General features: G+C 38.7%; 1 protein-coding gene across 2 annotated transcripts in view; it reads left to right on the top strand.

The window, feature by feature from the left end:
• The window catches only part of ltbp1 (latent transforming growth factor beta binding protein 1), a 153,107-nt gene extending 146,107 nt beyond the window's left edge, over positions 1-7,000 (top strand). For both annotated transcript variants that reach the window (XM_078288599.1, XM_078288598.1), the window contains 3 exons: positions 265-393; positions 2,364-2,513; positions 5,192-7,000. In XM_078288599.1, the coding sequence (XP_078144725.1) occupies positions 265-393; positions 2,364-2,513; positions 5,192-5,373 (461 nt within the window). In that variant the 3' untranslated portion in view covers positions 5,374-7,000. The remainder of the gene's footprint in view (positions 1-264; positions 394-2,363; positions 2,514-5,191) is intronic.
• The last annotated feature ends 11,395 nt before the right edge of the window (positions 7,001-18,395 follow it).

Here is an 18,395-nt window from a genome sequence, read left to right as displayed (position 1 = left end):
AAATGTGGTCTTGTCGAGTTTAAGTAGTAGTAGTAGTAGTAGTAGATTGTTACATTTCTATTATTAGAATACTTCTGTTAGAATAATTAGATTTGCATTACTAGCTGTCCACCGTATCAAAAACTCACAGAGAAGTGACAATGTGCATGGATGCATGTATATTGTTGTGTGTTCCTGTTTCTTTCTACAGCTTTTTTTTTTTGCATTTGTTATTCAATCATTATGATTTATACATCCTTTCTCCCCGCCTGGCTCTTTTCCCAGAGGACTACGCCTCCATGTGTAACCTGCCTATGGGTGGTGGCCGCCCGTACGGCCGTGATGCCCTGGTCGCCGGCCCGGTCCACGAATATGAAGTTAGCCCGGACTTCCCGCCTTATGAGGACGAGGAGAGTGAGTATCTGTGTGTTATGTAGCCTTTACACTACCAGAGGAATAGCGCTGAAACCCGAGAGCTGGAATAGAAATCTGTGAATCTTTTGTTAACACTCTACAAAGAGCGTAGGCCTTGAAAGAAGTGTGGTTAGGAGTACACACAGAGTTTACCCTGCTCTTTTTCCAAATTACTACTTACATGTATTGGATGGTGGGGTCTCAATATTACAATATTATTCCCCAGTAATGAATATAACAGACTTTATTTATATAGCACTTATCCAAAAGCAGTGTTTACTAACCTTTACAGGAAGGCAAAAAAAACAAGAATTGCAAAAGAAACAAGGTGGACATAAAAATGAGGAACATGTTCAAAAGAAAATAGGTAAAAAAAAAATACATAAAATGGAATGAGAATAAAAAACATAAAGATTAAAAGCAATCAATCAGCATCAAAGCAAGTCTGTAAAAATGAGTCTTAAGAGGTGATTTGGAAGATGGTACTTATTTAGCTAGCTACAATGACAACTTTACCACTACAGAAGTTAAAAATTCAGTAAAATCAGTCAGAAATGTTATGGGAAAAAACCCCACAGATGCCGTTGTTTCATAGATGCTCAAACTCTAGTAATGTTCAGGAATATCATTTTGTAAAGCTAATTGTAGCTGATTTTAGAAACCTAAAACTACAAGCTTAATAAAAAAAACAAAAAAAACAAACATCATATATGTTTGACCCCAGAGGAAAGCACATTAAAGTGTTACTTAAAAAACATGTATTTCCAATGTGGTCCTTGATGTAATGACTAAATAACAACACAAAACAATAACAACACAATCAAAAGATCATACACATGCGCTGTACTAGCAAAACTGTCTTAGTACTGGCCACCTCTCAGTTGGTTCCAACGTAAAGTTCTCACTTCCTTTCCAAATGTAGATTTGGTAGGACAGTTTTGGATTCTCACATTGGAGATGATGAGGATGTCAGTATGTACCTCCATGGTGGCCAGTGGACAGGCGTGTTCTTCAGAGAGGGATAAGACACAGAGAGCAGGTTCAGATTCCCACATGACGCCAGTTAACTTGGATACTAGTGACAGGGCTTTGCTGCCATCTTGTGACTATTCAAGTAACTACATTACTTGCAGCTGACTCGAGGTAAAGCAGTGCTTCTCAACCATGTACCACCGAGGCCCAGGAGGCTGCAGGTTTTCATTCCAACCAAACCAGCTGATTTCACTGATTAGTTGAAGGTGTGTTAATCAGTGAAATCAGCTGCTGTAGTGTTTGTTCTGCAGACTGTTGGGTCATGATGGCACATGATTGAGAAGCATCTGTGTTTGCACTCTGTCCAAATTTTGAATGCAGGTTTTATTTTTGAAGTGGTTATTTTATGATAGGAATAGGTTTTACTTTTTAAAATATTGTATTCATTAAAGGTGCTACATGAAGAGTTTCTAAACATCAATGTATCAATGTCACATTAATTGTGATACCATGGTATAATTACTGTAAACAAATAAGACCGTGTTGGAGACATTTGGTAGCCTCTATCTCACACCAGTGGTATTGTTAGTGCTAGTGTTTCTCCAAATGAAGACCACATTTCCCATAAGCCCTATTGCTTCTTGTAACCCCTCCCTGGCATCTCTGTCTTTAGTGAAGAGGATAAACATGTTGGAAGTTTTTCCCATCAGTCTTTCACTCCTTCCACCATCTGCTGTTGCCAGAAACTCTGAAAGCTTTAGCTGCATTTGCGGTGAAAAAGCAGCACCCTCTTCATGTTTTGTGCCATAAAGCAGTATCCCTTTCTGCAGTAAAGCAGTCCGGCAGATTTCCCGCCAAATCCGACCCAGTGGCCACAATGTAAAATGCAGTGTAGAAGCCAACAGAGGCTACTAATCTTCTCAGCGATGGTCTGGTTTGTTTATGGTAACTACATTAATGTCTCAGATAAAGTAGCAGATTATTTTTTTGTCCCGCAGACCCATACGAGGCCTTTGAGGGTTTGCGAGCAGAAGAGTGCGGGATACTGAACGGCTGTGAGAACGGCCGGTGCGTTCGGGTGCAGGAGGGTTACACCTGCGACTGCTTCGACGGATACACCCTGGACATGTCCCGCATGGTCTGCACTGGTAAGAGAACAGCTCGAAATAGTCCGAACCAAAGCAAGACAATCTAATGTGAAAGAGGCTTGTTAAAAAAACGAGGCTTGTAAAAACAAGGCTTGTAAAAAACAGAAAAATAACCGATGAAGAAGAGAAGAGCTATACCATAGAATAGAGCAGTGATTCTCAACCTTTTTCATATCAAGGACCCCTAATTTAGTACATGGGGCCATGGACCCCCATTTGATGAGATTTTGTCTCTCAACAATATATTTGTTACATATGATTTTGTCCAGAATTCCATGACTATGTATTGTAGGTAGAGAGATAACAGTGAAACTATGACCAAAACAGTCATTCTTCTACATTCTTTAATTGTGTTAACTTAAGTTAACACAATTTATTTAAGTTAAATAATGGTGAAGTTTAACAATTCATCAGTTTGCTCCGGACCCCCTGCAACCCCCTCAAGGACCCCTGGTGGTCCCCGGACCCCACGTTCAGAACCACTGGACAAGAGGTTGTCAACGGAAGTCTTTGTAGGTCTCCAGCAGAATGAAATGAAAAGTTTATAATCACTAGATAAAGTAGTTTTCACTCTCCCCATTTGATAATTCAAGAAATTAGATTAGAAGCAGTGTATTACTAAACCACATCACATGCATTGTTATTTAAAGTATGATAAGGGACATAATAGTGGTCTGACACACTTCTGGGCCTGATTGCTTTAGCATCAAGCATTTAGGAATTACGCCTCATGTAATTTTTGTTTGTGCATCTTCGCCAATTTGTTTGTGTTTCACAGCCAAATGGTTAGGAGTATCATAATTTTGTGTATTAGCCATAATATAGGATGTCCACATATGCTGTGTGCAATATTTCGTGGAGATTGACTCAACTTTGCGAGAGAAATACCCCCAAAAAAGGTTTTGCATAAAATTCAAAATGGCGGAAAACTGTCCAGGCTGAAATGAAAACCACTATGTGCAATGGATTTGTGTTGAGCTGAGGAATCCAAGAGAAAAACAACTTGATTTAAGTTGCTTGTTATAGCGCCACCATCTGCCCGATCTGTGTAATTTGTTTTGGGGCAGATTTGAAACCTATCCACCAAAATTGATTGTTCTGGGACTGAGGTAAAGATCATTTTAAGGCAGAAGAAGAAGAAGAAGAAGAAGAAGAAGAAGAAGAAGAAGAAGAAGAAGAAGAAGAAGAAGAATAATAATCTTCTACTAGCTAGTGAAAAGGTTCCACAAGTATAATATAGTAATAATATAGAATACAAATAATAGACATTTATGTAGCTTCAAGGTGAGCGCTGCCACTAAGCTCTTCACTAACAAAACACCACAGACTGGACCTTTAACTGGCCTCGGTTGACAGTTTGGTTGCCGTGGGAAACGCAAGCAGCCTCAACTCAACAGGCCTCTCAGCATCAACTACAGCTTGTGAAATGATGCTGGAGTGGAGTGATGCAGTGGCTGTTAGTTGAAGAGTACGATTTGGCGTTATTGAGGGTGCTCTTATCCAGGGAACCGTTTTGTTTTGGTTGTCCAATTATTATGTTTTGGTCTCCACTAGTAGGTCAAGGTCCTCAGTGCATGCCATCTGAAGAGTTAAGATATCCTTTCCTTTGTTCACACAAGCACTGAACTGCACAATGATGCACTTTATGAGGATGTAGTGTGTATATGTAGGTTATGTACATGGATAAATGTGCACTTGACCTCTGAAAATGTTTATGGCACTCATCAGTGAAACAAAACCAAAAAAATAAGGCACAATAAATGATTGATTACTTGAAAATTTTCACCCACAGAATTATGAAAAGTGTGTTAATAGGCTCATTAAATGTCATTTTTATGTGATTTTTTTGTTGTGATTTGTGTGATTTTGTGTTGTGATTTGTGTGATTTAGTATGGGAGGATCAGGCGATAAATAACAATGTTTTACCTCAGTTTTTTCCCCTAAAACAAAGGTAATGCATCACATAAATAGTGTTAACACAGAGAATCACGTCTCTCATCACACCAGTAATATGTATTTTTATAAACTTTATTTGTATAGCATCTTTTCAAAAGCAAGCTTTGTTGTTTTTTTATTAGACAAAAATAACGATACAACACAAAACAGAAACATAGAACAAAATATGTTATGTAGACAGAAAAAAAAAGGTAGAGAAAGTCTGACCAATATATGAAAATACAGGCATAATCATATATGCATATACATATATAAACATACATATAGTTGCCTAAAAGTTCAGTAAATAACGAAATATATTATAGGCTCCATTTACAGTCTTTATAAATAAAGACCAATAAAAAAGACAGAAAAAAATAACTTTACAAAACGCTTTACAGTGTAAAAGTGAAAAAGACATTACATAAAATGAAATTATATAAATGTAGTCAGTAATACAATAAATTAAAAATATTTTTCCATATATGATATGATATGATATTATATTATAGTTTAAGTTTATTTATTTATATAGCACCATTCTTACATAGAATGTAACTCAAAGTGCTTTACATAAAATGCATTGATTAAAATAAATGAATTGAAAACAGTGAAAACCATTACAATAACATTAAAATTTAAAAAAGCATCCAGCATAGGAATGACCCTCTATGCATTATATTATATTATATTATATTATATTATATTATTTAACTATTGCTCTTTCTTCCTCTGCCTCCAGATGTGAATGAGTGTTCGGAGCTCAACAGTCGGATGTCGCTGTGTAAAAACGCCAAGTGCATCAACACCCCGGGCTCCTACCAGTGTGTGTGTCTGCCGGGCTTCACCACCTCCGAAAAACCCAACTACTGTGTGGAGGCAGCGACACACACAGCGTCAGCAACACACGCAGACACGCAGTGAGCGTGGACGGACACTAGGGGAAGACAAGAAACACTAAACACACACTCACACACACAAATTTGTATTGCTATACTTGTGAGGACCTTCCACTGACTACATTCATTCCCTAATCCCAAACCCTAACTACCCTCACCACTACATGCCTAACATTAACCCTTATTCTGAATTTAACCCTAATTCTAAACTTAACCCTAAACCCAAGTCCTAATCCTAAACTAACCTTTACTTTAACCTTAACCCGTATCCTAGCCAAACCTAGTCCTAATTCTAATCTTAATCCTAAACCCAAATCCTAACCCTAAACGAACTTTAACCGTAACCCTTATTTTACCCTAACCTAGTCCTAATTCTAATCTTAACCCTAAACCTGAATCCTAATCCTGAACTAACTTTAACCTTAACCCTTATTTTACCCTAACCTAGTCCTAATTCTAATCTTAATCCTAAACCCAAATCCTTATCCTAAACTAACCCTTTAAAGAAGTGGGGACCGACCAAAATGTCATTATAGCCTTATGAGGACATTTGGTCCTTAAAAGTATAGAAATACAAGAACACACACACATACACATACACATACACACACACACACACACACACACACACACACACACTCTTATTTAATCCAAGCCCATATAATCTGCACTGTATAAAATACACACTAAATGAAACGAACAAAAAAGTAATTTACTTGAGATGAAGATTCAACTTAATCTACTATGTGGTGCCTATGTGGGGAAGAGAAACGCAGCATTGTATAAAATGTATGTTTTTGTCTGTTCCTTTTGTAAGTTTATTTCTTTTATTTTTGTTTTAAAAGGAGTTTTATGCGCGTTAAAAAGGGGGGGTCGTTTTCGCTCCCGCAACGCAAACGACAAACCCTATGGACTCTTACTGGGGGATCGAGTTTTATTTTCTACCCAGTCAAAATGAGTGTGGATATTTAATTCTGTGAAGAGGCCAGCTCTCTGTTCCCTCTCTTCGCCTCCGTCGCCATCCCTCTGTCTGCCGTTAATGGAAGCTTGTTTCTGCGCCGCGGCTTCACCAAAACATGCAGTATGCACATTTTACTGTACTAAAGCAAAGTTGTTAATGTAAAGTCTTTGGAATAAGCTTTTGGGGGCTTTTTTTTGTTTTGTTTTGTAATGATGATAAAATGCAAACATGAAACTACTTCTCTGTGTCTGGGACATTGGACAATGGCAGGTTTTATTTTTCTTAGTTTTTCTTTTAGATCTGTCTTTGTTTCTTTCTTTCTTTCTTTCTCTCCTTTTCTTTCTTCCCGTCTTCCTTGCCTGCCCTGTGGAGCAGTCATATTCCCCTCCCTTCAGTTATTCCTTTAGATGCTGTATTTGTTTTTGTGTCTTCGGATGAATGAAATGAAGTGTTGCTTCATGTTTATTTTTCATACTTTCTCTTGTATCTGCATTTTACTGCAAAGTCTTGCCAGGTTGCAAAGCTGCTATGGGACAGCGGTGGGAGAAAAACTTTTGTACATTTAAACAGAAGAGTGGAGAAAACAGCTGATGTATTTGTAATTTGTACATGAATAAATAGCTGTTGTATGAATATTCATATTACATGTATATTAAACCCCTTGGTAATAAATCACAAATTGTGATATTTATACTGACTGGCCTGTCCATTTTTACTAATTGAAAATCTAATGCTGTATCCAGGGATGTAGTGGAGGGTAAACCCACCTAAACTCAGTTTTACCCACCTTTTTATTTGTGGAACTTACCTGTTTTAGGCTGACATGAATCCCCCCCCCCCCCCCCCCCCCGTCTGTGCTGCAGCAGAGAGAATAATTGAAAAATTATTGAATTGTGTCTTGTTTACTCTCAACTTCCCCTGTGCTGTGGCAGAGAAAAATAGTTCAGTGATTTCCTGACTTGGGAGTCAATATTCTCTGTAGGTCCAAGTACTACAGGTATGTAAGAGACAAATTATATATAGGTCCAAAATCACTGAACTTATCCTTTAATTGTCAAGTAGTCTAGCATGGGTGACATACGGAAGCATACTGGTTCGTCATATTAAAATAAAAAACGCCACATGGCCACTCTAGCTTCCATAGCGACAGGTTTTAACAAAAAATACCGGTCAACTTCTGAAGCGCTTTTCCAACATTGGCACGTCTATTATGGCGTGAGAGAGAGGCAACCAATCATCTCCACCATGATCTCATTTGTTTATGGTAATTATACCATGGTATCGCAATTAATTTGACAATGACATATTGATGGTTAAAAATGATACACGTAGCACCTTTAATACTCCCCAAAACAAAATGTTTGTGAATCTTTTTTACATCTCACATCCAGCACTGATGATTTGCACATAATTGTTTCTGATGGTGATTTTGATTCTGTGTTATTAACATGTTGTTGGAACATTCTGTTGCTGGCCCAGTAATGGGAAAGTGGCTATTAAGTCCCAAGCCAGGCTGAGAATCCATATCAATGATTGGGAATTAAATCAACGTTATGTTCACTTAGCCTCATAGTCCCACTGCCTAATTTTCCTCCTCAGTCTTTACCTCCTCAATTTTCACATCTCACCTACCTAACCCTTTGGCTTAAGGCTTAGTCACACTAGACAGGTTTAACGCTAAGTCAAGTTTCGATTAGTCATTTCCTGTGTGGAGAAGATTTCCCACCAGTAACCATACCAACACCAGAATTTTATTTGGAGAAATAGGGTGAATCTACAGCATCTCAATTAGTGGGGATGGGACCACAGAAGTGGAATGGATAGAACGGTCCTTCTGTTTGTCATGGTAATTTACAGCAAAAGTGACAACTATGGAATTTTAAGGGTTAACTGCTATGGTGACAACACAAGTCCGGGCATTAAGGCCGTAAAGTGTGTCACGCTTGCCTGAGAACTGTGCAGATGTGTCTGTTACATGAGTGCTTAGCAAACTGTCAATACTTAACTGAAAGCTGCTGTTTGCGCCGCCGTTAATGTAGAATTATCAAAGATTGTGCTTCTCTCGCTAGCTCTTCTTGTCAAAATCAGCATATTAGCAAACCTAGCTGGAAAGCATCATCAGACAGGTACCTTTAACTTAATATAGCCGTTAAATGCTATAAACTAAAGTAGCTTAGTCTACCTTTGGTGGAGAAGAAAAGTTAGCATTTGCTAACATGAAACAGCTAACGGACATTGGCAGAAACAGATTAACTCAACTATAACCACTTCCACTAACTGCACAGATGTATAAACGTTCGACCTACTAAAAAGACAGCAGCAACTTGTAAAAGAGCGCTTGCTAGTGGTCGCATGAGTGACAACTTAATTCAGCTGCAATGCCAGTTTCCACTGCTTTGGTCCTTGCTGCAAAACCTCTCGCCTCAGCAACTTTTCGTAAGTCTGTTCACACGGAAGCTAACCCAACGGTATACATAAAAATGGGACCAACCATCCAAGAACGTTGATTTGAATTGGAAAGACCATTCTATCCCTACTTTATTTAGGCTGATAAGGCCGGTGGATTTTTACATTAAAATCTTGCCTAGTGCAGCTTTCAAAGAGGTCTGTACTGAGATGCATCGATGTATCAGCAGTGGAATGTGTATGATGTGTCCTGTCCTTGGGACTGTGTGTGTCAAACCACAACAAAGAACTAGAGCCCTCCAACAGATCACCAGAATAACATGGAGACACAACAAGTGTGTAACAACACGTGTAATCATGTATGGGAAGTTCAGGGTTGTCGCAACTATGTAATAACTGACAGATAATGTAATGACTTTTAATTTAATAAAATGTCCCTTTAAATGGGTCAAAAATGTCATAAAGCCTAATATTGTAATATGTTTTCCTGATAATGTAATGCATTATTTCATTAACCTGTAATTATTCCATTATAAAGGTGTAGCTTTTTTAAATCTTACAATATCAGTATGAAGACGTTATTATGTTATCTGACAATTTATTACATTAACAGCTTTAATTATTTATTTTTTTACCCAATTAAAGATTACATTTTGACATTTTGATATTTGCCTTTTATTAAAAAGCAGATGTCGACCAGTCAGAGTCTACCTCTGATATGATGGAGGTTCCTCTCTGACCACAGCTGACCACAGAAATACCTGGAATACCTGCAGTTAAATTGTATTTTCTTGACTCATTTTATTCAATTGTTCACAATGTTTTTTGTAATTTAATTCTTCATTTAAAGGCAGTAATGTTTCCCAGAATTTCCTCTACCATTGAATAGGTGCAGTGGGTCACCCTGCCTTAGAGTGTCCCATGATGGTCTAAATGGTGTTTCAAAGGCTTTTCCATCCTGACAAGATTAACATTTTGAGGAAAATATTGAATGCTTGGGAATGTTTTGGTATGAAAATGGAAAAATAATAAGAATAGAATCCAAAAGCCAATGGCTGATACTGATAACCAAAATATCTGTATTGGTATCAAGCTTCAAAAATGCATATTGGTTGAATCAAAGTTATTACATTATCCAGCAGTTATTATTACATTATCATTTGCTACAATGGTTCAATGGTTCAGTAGTGATCCGGAACAACCCCCCCCCCACCCCCACCCCCACGCCCCACACACCCCCACCCCCACCCCACTTCCAGTTGACTGAACTGAGGGAATTCTCTGTTGCTAGCTGTTTTGTTAGTCTGACCGGGGGTTCTGGTGCTAAGCTGAATCCTGTAGTGAAAGGTTTCCTTCGCCCCCGCCCCCCCCATCCCCATGTATCCCTGTGGGAAAGACCCGGTGCCAGAGACTGAACTAGAGCACCAGGGACTCATGGAGTATCATCTACAAACTGACACAAATACTCATGTTAGCACACAAAACATGCATTTTGAAAACCAACACCACTTGTTTGTGCAGAGTGGGTCTAGGAAAAGTCAGGGAGGGACATTTTGAAAGTGGAGATGTTCCAATGTGAAAATTCTAAATGGCCTTCAAATGATGGTGGCTTGGCATTTCTAATGTTAACAATGTACACACACACACACACACATGCACTCACTCATGAACACAGGTAGATATCTACTACTACTGATGAGCAAATCGTACAAATCAAACATGATGACTCTCTTTCAACTCTGAACTCCGGACATTTGTTACATTTGATAAGGTGAACAACTATTAATGCTCATATTCAAATCATCATTCTGTACATGTTATCTGTAAAGTGAATATATTTGGAAGGTGTATAGGTTTTACAATGCACATCTACTCACTTACATACATACGGTCATGGGAAAACGAGCTTATCATGTACAGTATTACATGCTGTAAATGTACATGCATTGTTTTTTTTCTTGAATTCCTCTGGCTTGTTATATAATGTGTATATGTTGATTTTTTTTTAATCGTTTTTCACTTATTTCATACTGCATATATTCTATATTATTTTTGTCCTCATAAGTTCTACCACTGTTATTTTGCATAACCTAATAATGCTGGTATCCACTTTTTTCCCATACTTTCATTCATAGAATTTATTCAAATTATCGGTTTGCGACGTTTGCCTTTTTTTTCCTTTTTTTTTTGGCTCTATTCTTATTTATATCCTAATTTTCTTTGCTGTATGCTTTCACTGTTTACTGTTGCAATGATCCAATTTCCCCACAGGGGTCAATAACGTCTCATCTAATCTACTCTTCATGAACAACCTGGATAACACCAGCTCCACCACTAGCAACCAGGCCTTTTCTGGGATAAAAATATTAATAATAAAAAAAACAAAAAACAGTGTGTGGTCATGCAGAGCCGTTCTTCACAAAGGGACATGCCGTCATTTCTGTCTCAGAGTTCAGGGCTGCATGGATCAGTGCAACAAGAGAGGGAACAATGGAAAATGGGGCAGTGCAGAGAGAGAGAAGGGGGGGTAATAGAGGGAGAGTAAGGGGGGGGGGCTGTGAGTGAGGGAGAGAAGGCATGTGCTGACATCATCAAGATCTGTGAGCAACTAGAAAGCATCAGCAACAAGGTCATGGTTGTTCGGGGCTCCTGACGTCGACTAGCTCATTCCTCTAACCACTTTTTGTGTTTCCATAGTTTCCTTTCATATATTATCGTAAAAAAATCATGAATGGTGACAGCCTAGAAATTCAGACGGCACGTTGAATTTCATGTGCAATCACGCAGCGGTTGTCTGCAGCCTAGAAAGATGTCTGTAATAATCATTGCCTTGGCCTTGCTTTGCAGGTCAATCAGTTAATATTCAGTCAAGTGTCATCTGACCTTTACATTAACCCTTAGCCTGTGTGTGACTCTGTGATTGGATGGAAAGACCACAGCATTTCATCTGGTCATGGGGGTCAGTTTCCCATGGGGGTGGATGCTGTATCCCTCTAGCCTAGCGAGTTAAAGCTCCCATTCAGCTGTGTATGGACGGTGACGATCTAGAAACCTGAGAAGGAGCTGAACAACGTGCTAAAGTCTTATTGGTTGCCAGATATGTCACTCAAACAAGGGTAGGCAGTGTCGTTATGTTGCTAACCACCTGGAATTTACCTGTTCACCTGTTGACATTTTCTCTCTCTGGACTAATGACAAGACGAATCAGAAAAAAAATGCTCCAATCACAACAACACCCGCCTCCTCAATAGTGGCGCTATCACTATAGTCAACATCAAAGAAATTCCCAGACTCTCAAAAAGTCAAAGAGTCTGGTTCGGACCAGGCGGGTATCCCTCAGTCCGTGGATGACCTGCAACAGGCGAGCTCCCTCCCAAGGGCTTGGGTGCTTCCCAAGACAGGAACAGCCATGAGTGCTTACATAGAAAAAGACTGCTCCATGGTCCATGGTGAACGCAGGCTGCCTGACTGGCATTGGGCAAACCTCGTCCCGAAGGTCTGGGGGATGCCCATGTGTTCCCTTGGTGGTTTGGTCTGGACCTGGAGGGGTCGGGTGCCAGGATATTTTGGAACTGTTCAGAAATGTAAGATGTGTTGGACTAGTATGTTGTATAAAGGTTAATAGATAATAGAAGTCAAGACATGCAAAAAGTGTCCCTAGCTGAGTGAGAGCAATGTGCCACAAGGATGCTGAATTTACCGAAGTCGCTTTCCAGTCTTTTAATAAGGAGTTTCCGTCCCAGAAACGATCGCAGTCTGGATCCACTCTGCAAGTGACAAAGCCAAATCTGTTAAAGCTGAAGAGTCACCCAAAATATACAGGCTAGAGGAGAAAGGAATGTCTAGACCGATAATTCTTCCAACACTGGCATGGATAGCAAACTAAAATACGTGAATTTTTGTGCACCTCCAGCATCTAGACCTGTCCACCAAACAAACAAGCTTTATTTATTATCTTAAATCGGATTCGTCTTGTTTGTCATTTTTTTGACTTTTTCCCATTCCTAAGAATTCTACCTCATTTTGCCTCCGTAAATGATACATGTCAAAGAAGCAAAGAAGAACATAACCATTTCTAACTTGTCTTACAACCAAGGTGCATGAACTAGAAAAAGGTGGAAAGGAAGAACAAATTCAGCTACTCTTGGAGGCCAATGGATGTTCTAAAAAACTGTCTTTATTGGTGCAGAAAAACCAGCGCGTTTGCAGAAAGCTTTCATCAGGGTTACAGGGCGAAGAGACAATCTTAAATACTATTTAAGATAGTAATATAATAATAATAATATATATATATATATTTTTTTTTTAATATAGTAATAGTGAGTTTTTGTGTCAGGAGCTACAGGTAGGTCATTATGCACCTGTATATGACAGCAGTAGAATCTCAGCTGGTTTCTATCCAGCCTTCATACCAGGTTAGAGCCTTTTTCCATTGCAGAGTTCAAACCATATGGGCTTTTCAGACTGAGCTGTGAAGGAGGAGTATGTGCCAGATTATGTGTGTGTGTGTGTGTATGTATGTATGTACGTGCACCTGTAGAACAGACATACACACAGTCTAGAGGTGAACACATTGTTGCATACTCCATATATGCTGTACTCCTTCACACTGTCTTTTCTCATACTTTTATATTTCTCTCATTGTTATATATGACATATGTTATTATTTGCATATTTTGATTGTTTTAGTACACATTTTTCATAATGCACACATTTTCACATTGTCTGTATCAGTATCGGTTCTGCTGCTACTGATACTACTTGATTATAACTGATTACGGATTCTAGCTATTAGAAAGAAAGTGGTCTGAAGAAAGAGAGGAACAGTGATCATAGAGAGATAGATGGCAGGAGGGAGAGCGCGAGAAAGCTTTTGAATGTCGTACAATTTAGTAAGTAATATGCTGAGAGTGAGAGAATGGGGGAAAAAAGAGAAAGCAAATGACTACAAAATCAGAAAAAGAGAGAGTGGCTATGTATTAAGAGGAGGAGAAGAAACAGAAAATAAGAAACAGACAAACAAACGAAGGAACACAGTTTTGTGGTAGAATAAGAATGACTTGAAATGCATTATGGTGCAATGCAGGTACGTTAGAAGTCGGTTAGAAGCATAGATACATTTTTCTTACAATATAATCATCACGCAAATATCAGAAAATTGCATTCAGCATAACCTCTTCTTCACTGTCGCCCCCGCCACTGGGTCCATCATTACAAACGCAGGTTGCACAACCAAGCTTCTAGTCAAGATAACAAGTTTTCCAAAGACACCAAATGTGTCATGCTGAATTACAGGGAAATGTGTATAAAATTATGCACAAACATCTAGATTTTTGCCATTTGATGTAATGGTGCAGCCATAAAAACATGGCATCTTGTATTTTAATATTTCATTCAATATAAGCAGCTAGAGCTTCAAGAAAGAGTTGGAACGAGCAGATACAGAATATGGACGTGACGTTGTACAGTTAGGAAAAAAACAAACTCTAACTTTGAAGTTGCTTAAGGAGAAATTTAAGGGTAAAGTTAGGTAAATTCAGGGTACAAGGGGTTAAATGTGCTACACCCAGCATTGTTAAATGTCAATATATCATTGTCATATTAATTGTATAATTACCATAAATAAATGAGACCATGATCAAGACCATTGTTAGCCTCTATCTCACACCAGTGGTATTGTTAGTGCTAGTGTTTTTCAAAATTAAGACCACATTTCCCATAAATCCTGTTGCTTCCTGTCCAGGAAGGGGAGCAAAATGAGGTGCAGCAATACGAAGAAGAGGGAGAACAACACTGATGAGAACGTTAAATCATGAGAGAAATAGAGCAAAAACTGGAAGAGATAATGAGAGTTCAAATATGATAGGCAGTGGACAGAGAGAGAGAGAGAGAGCATTTGGAGAGAGAGGGGGAGAGAGAACAGGCACTGAGGACTGTAATCACATGTTCTCTCCCTCCTCTCCCCCTCTCTCTGTCTCTCTCTCTCTTCACAGTGTGTTTCTGTTTGGTCTTTCTCGGCACAGATTGAGGTTCGCTCAGCCGGCGCGGTTCACAATACAAACTCGACCAGAGTCTATAACAGCATGACCACAGCCGGTAGAGCTGACGGGGGAACGTTCAAGAAGACCTCACAGCGACTGAAAGGTACAGTAAAATGCATAAAGTTTGGTTGCAAAATTAAAAATCCACCATTTGACATATGTACTCTAATCAAGGATGTAGTTTAATATTTTGAATAGATTTGACCACCTTTTAAGGCTGTTGTGTGTTTATCAGATACATTTATAGTGCACGTCATACTAAGTAGTATCAAACTGATGTAAGTGTTATGAGAATAGGGTCTTTTAAGGAAAGAAAATGGACATGAATCCTCTTCTGAAAGTATCTTTGATTTTTGCTGATATTGGTGGTTCTTTGCCTTGTGATGAACACTGACTGGAGGTCATGGTTAAACCACCTTTTTATTTACCACTACGTCACTGACTTGTAATAGTGTCATACCAAATGATTGCTGGCATGATATCTAAACTCATGTTGGATTATTAGTGGTTGCTGGCTATTTTAAAGACCTTTGTTCAAAAGTGTGGACATTTCATGGGATACGTTTGAGTCTACTTATTGAGCAAGGAATTCAGGCCAATATTTTGTCCTAAAATGGATATTACAAGACTATTAATGGACTACTACAAGGTTTTGGAATGCATCTTCCATTAGTGATACACTTCAAAATTTGTTGTCAGATTTCTGTAATGTCATATAGTTCAAATAGGCACCCTATAATAGCGTTATGCCTAATTATGTCATTTTAGGTACATGTGAAATCTTTTTTCAAGGAGCACCCCATAACTTTGTGCAATTTTGGAGTAAGTAAAAACTATGGGGCTCATTGAATAATAATAGTAATAATATGTAGCACTTTTCAAAATAACGTTACAAAGTGCTTTACAGAATTAATAAAGAGAGGACAAAAGATAGCAGAAATAGCATAAAAAGAACACACAAAAAGCAATTAAACACCTGAATAAAATTTTAAGATAAGGATAGGAGAGAGAGGGGGAGAGCCCATAGGATCAATGCTCGTCCAATGCTTGTAAAATAACAAATAAAACATAAATCAAGAGGAATGAAAGAGGACATCACGCAAAAGCGTGTGATGATATTGATGATATTGATTTGGCTAACCCTTGGAAATGCCAAGAGAGCACCAGCTTGTAAGGAGTTAAAAGGTATGTGATATAGCCAGGGGCTAGACCACGTCAAGCCTTAAAAGTTCTCAGTAAAATCTTAAATTCTAAAACTAACAGGCAGCTAGTGAACAGGGGCTAAAATAAGAGCAACTTAGTCACGTTTTTAGTTTGTTAGAAGCCTTGCAGCTGCATTTTACCCACCTGCAAATGGGAGAGTGATGAGCGATGGAATAAAAGCATGGGTAACCTTCTCAAGGTGTGCAAAGGATTGAAAGGACCTTATTTTAGAGATGTTCTTCAGAGTCAGGACACAGGACTGAACAACCCTCTTGATTTGGTCATTGAAACAGAGGACAGAGTCAAGTATCACACCCAGGTTTTTAGCGGCTGGCTTATAGATTGCCCTTAAGATTACCCTTAATAATATTGTGTTTGGTGGGCCAAAAAGAACACTTTTTTTTGTCATTTAGTTGGAGGACATTTTGGGACTTCCAGCACTTAATACCTGATAGGCAGGCCTTGAGTCAAGTTAAGCTACTGGAGTCATTTGTTTTAACTAGTATATACAGCTGAGTGTCATCTGCGTAGAAGTGGTATACAATTTGGGGTTTGCAAATGATGTAGTGCAGAGGAGGCATGTATATAGATAACCGAGAACCGAGGACGAAAATTGAACCTTGGGAAACTCCAACAACTATACAGAAAAGGTTCTATTTGTCAGGTAAGAACAGAACCAATTTCAGCTTTTCGATTTGATGCCGAGATTTTATGTATTTTTATTCCTCTGGCAGTTTCTCTGCTATGGGACCTGATTGAAATTTCTCAAAGATATTATTTCCATTCATAAAAGAGATCAGCTATGAGGAAATAACTTTCTCTAAAACTGGATAAAATGGGTACTTTCAAGATTGGCCTGTAATTGCTCAGGGGAAGGGGATTTAAACTGGGGTTTTTTTTCAGTAGAGGTTGAACCATCGCCTGTTTGAAACAGGTGGGGACAGTACCAGTAGTCAGGGAGCTGTTTAAAGGACCTCTTTTAGAAGATAGTGGGAATAATGTCCAATGGGCAAGATGAGGATTTCATTTGGTTTATATGACCGAAGTGAGGGAGTCAGGTACAAAATTACTAAGGAAGATTTCTGGGGAGGTGGAGACATTAGGCCCAAAGTGTGAAAGCTGGAGCCTAATATTCCCCACCTTATTGGTGAAGAAAGTGAAAAAACTCCTCACACTTTTCAGGGGAAGCCTTTACATTATGACAGGAGGAAGAGCTAAGGAGAGAGTCTATAACATTAAATAAAATTCTCGAGTTACAACATTTTTTAATTGTAATATAAGAGAAATATGCAGTCTTCGCATCTATGACTGCTTTCTGATACTTTGCCATAAGATCTTTTAGAATGTCCAAGTTGATTTGTAGTTTAGTAGTGGCCTTCCATGTATGCTCTGCTAACCTACATTCTTTACATTCTTGTGCCCAGATAACCGAGGAAGGTGGAAGTGAGAATAGTTTGGAAGGGTGGTGGGGCAGGCTAATCTTGGCTCAACCGTGATGCTGTGATCATAAAAAAACTCTGTCCTTAGACATAATGAAGTTATTGCAAATGAGACATTCATTAGAAAGTTATACCTAATATTTTCTTTATCTTTATAAATCTGTTCAAGGCAGTTGTTTGGAGAGCAGGCCAACAATGAATAGTGACTAGGCACATAGGCAGTGTTAGGCCTTACAGTGATATGCACTGGAATATGATAGGAAACGGTACTAAGTGTAATTTCTATATATTGTCTCTTTTGTGCTCCTCTGTCGACTGGGGCAAGGCTGAGGCTAAGAGGAATAGGGAGATTACCAAGCTGTTTGACTGGGACAGGGGCAAAATAATTGTTGTTACTAGCTCAATGTCATGCAGTACCTGACATGCAAGAGTTCAAGGTTAGTGACATGTTCATTGCGGGAAGTTGCCAGCAAGCCTGGTTTGGATGAATTGTATCTTGTCAAAAATGGCTGGGCTTGTTCCAGAAGGTGGTGAAATTGTCAACAAACAGGATGCCAATGGAGCAACAGTAGTCAGACAAATGTTAAGGAGGCAAATGCGGCTGAGATTATACAAAAGAAAAGATATCAGCTGACAGACTAGGACAGGATTTACATATATATCATAGTATAGCAATGGTAGCTGGTGTGAGCGGTCATACACTGTTCTCAGCTCTTGATATGATTATTTCCTGATAAAACTCTCTGAACTGCTAAGTCGGTTGTTTCAAGCCACATTAGCTTATTGTTGTTGAAATCAATAGTGAGTTTAGACATTATTGAGTAATGTTGGGAACTAGGGATACGCCTAAATGTAGGTACAGCGTAGTGGAAGTGACTTGAGCTGTATTCTCCTTATTTACGGAAAAGAGTTTACCGTTTTTAGGCTGACAAAAACACCACATAAATTCATAGTATCCATCATAGTAAATAGTATTACACAGATGGGGGTTATGCAC

This window comes from Centroberyx gerrardi, chromosome 15 (genome assembly GCF_048128805.1).
Source record: "Centroberyx gerrardi isolate f3 chromosome 15, fCenGer3.hap1.cur.20231027, whole genome shotgun sequence".
NCBI classification, from domain to species: Eukaryota; Metazoa; Chordata; class Actinopteri; order Beryciformes; family Berycidae; genus Centroberyx; species Centroberyx gerrardi.
This window is presented reverse-complemented; position numbering and strand designations above follow the sequence as displayed.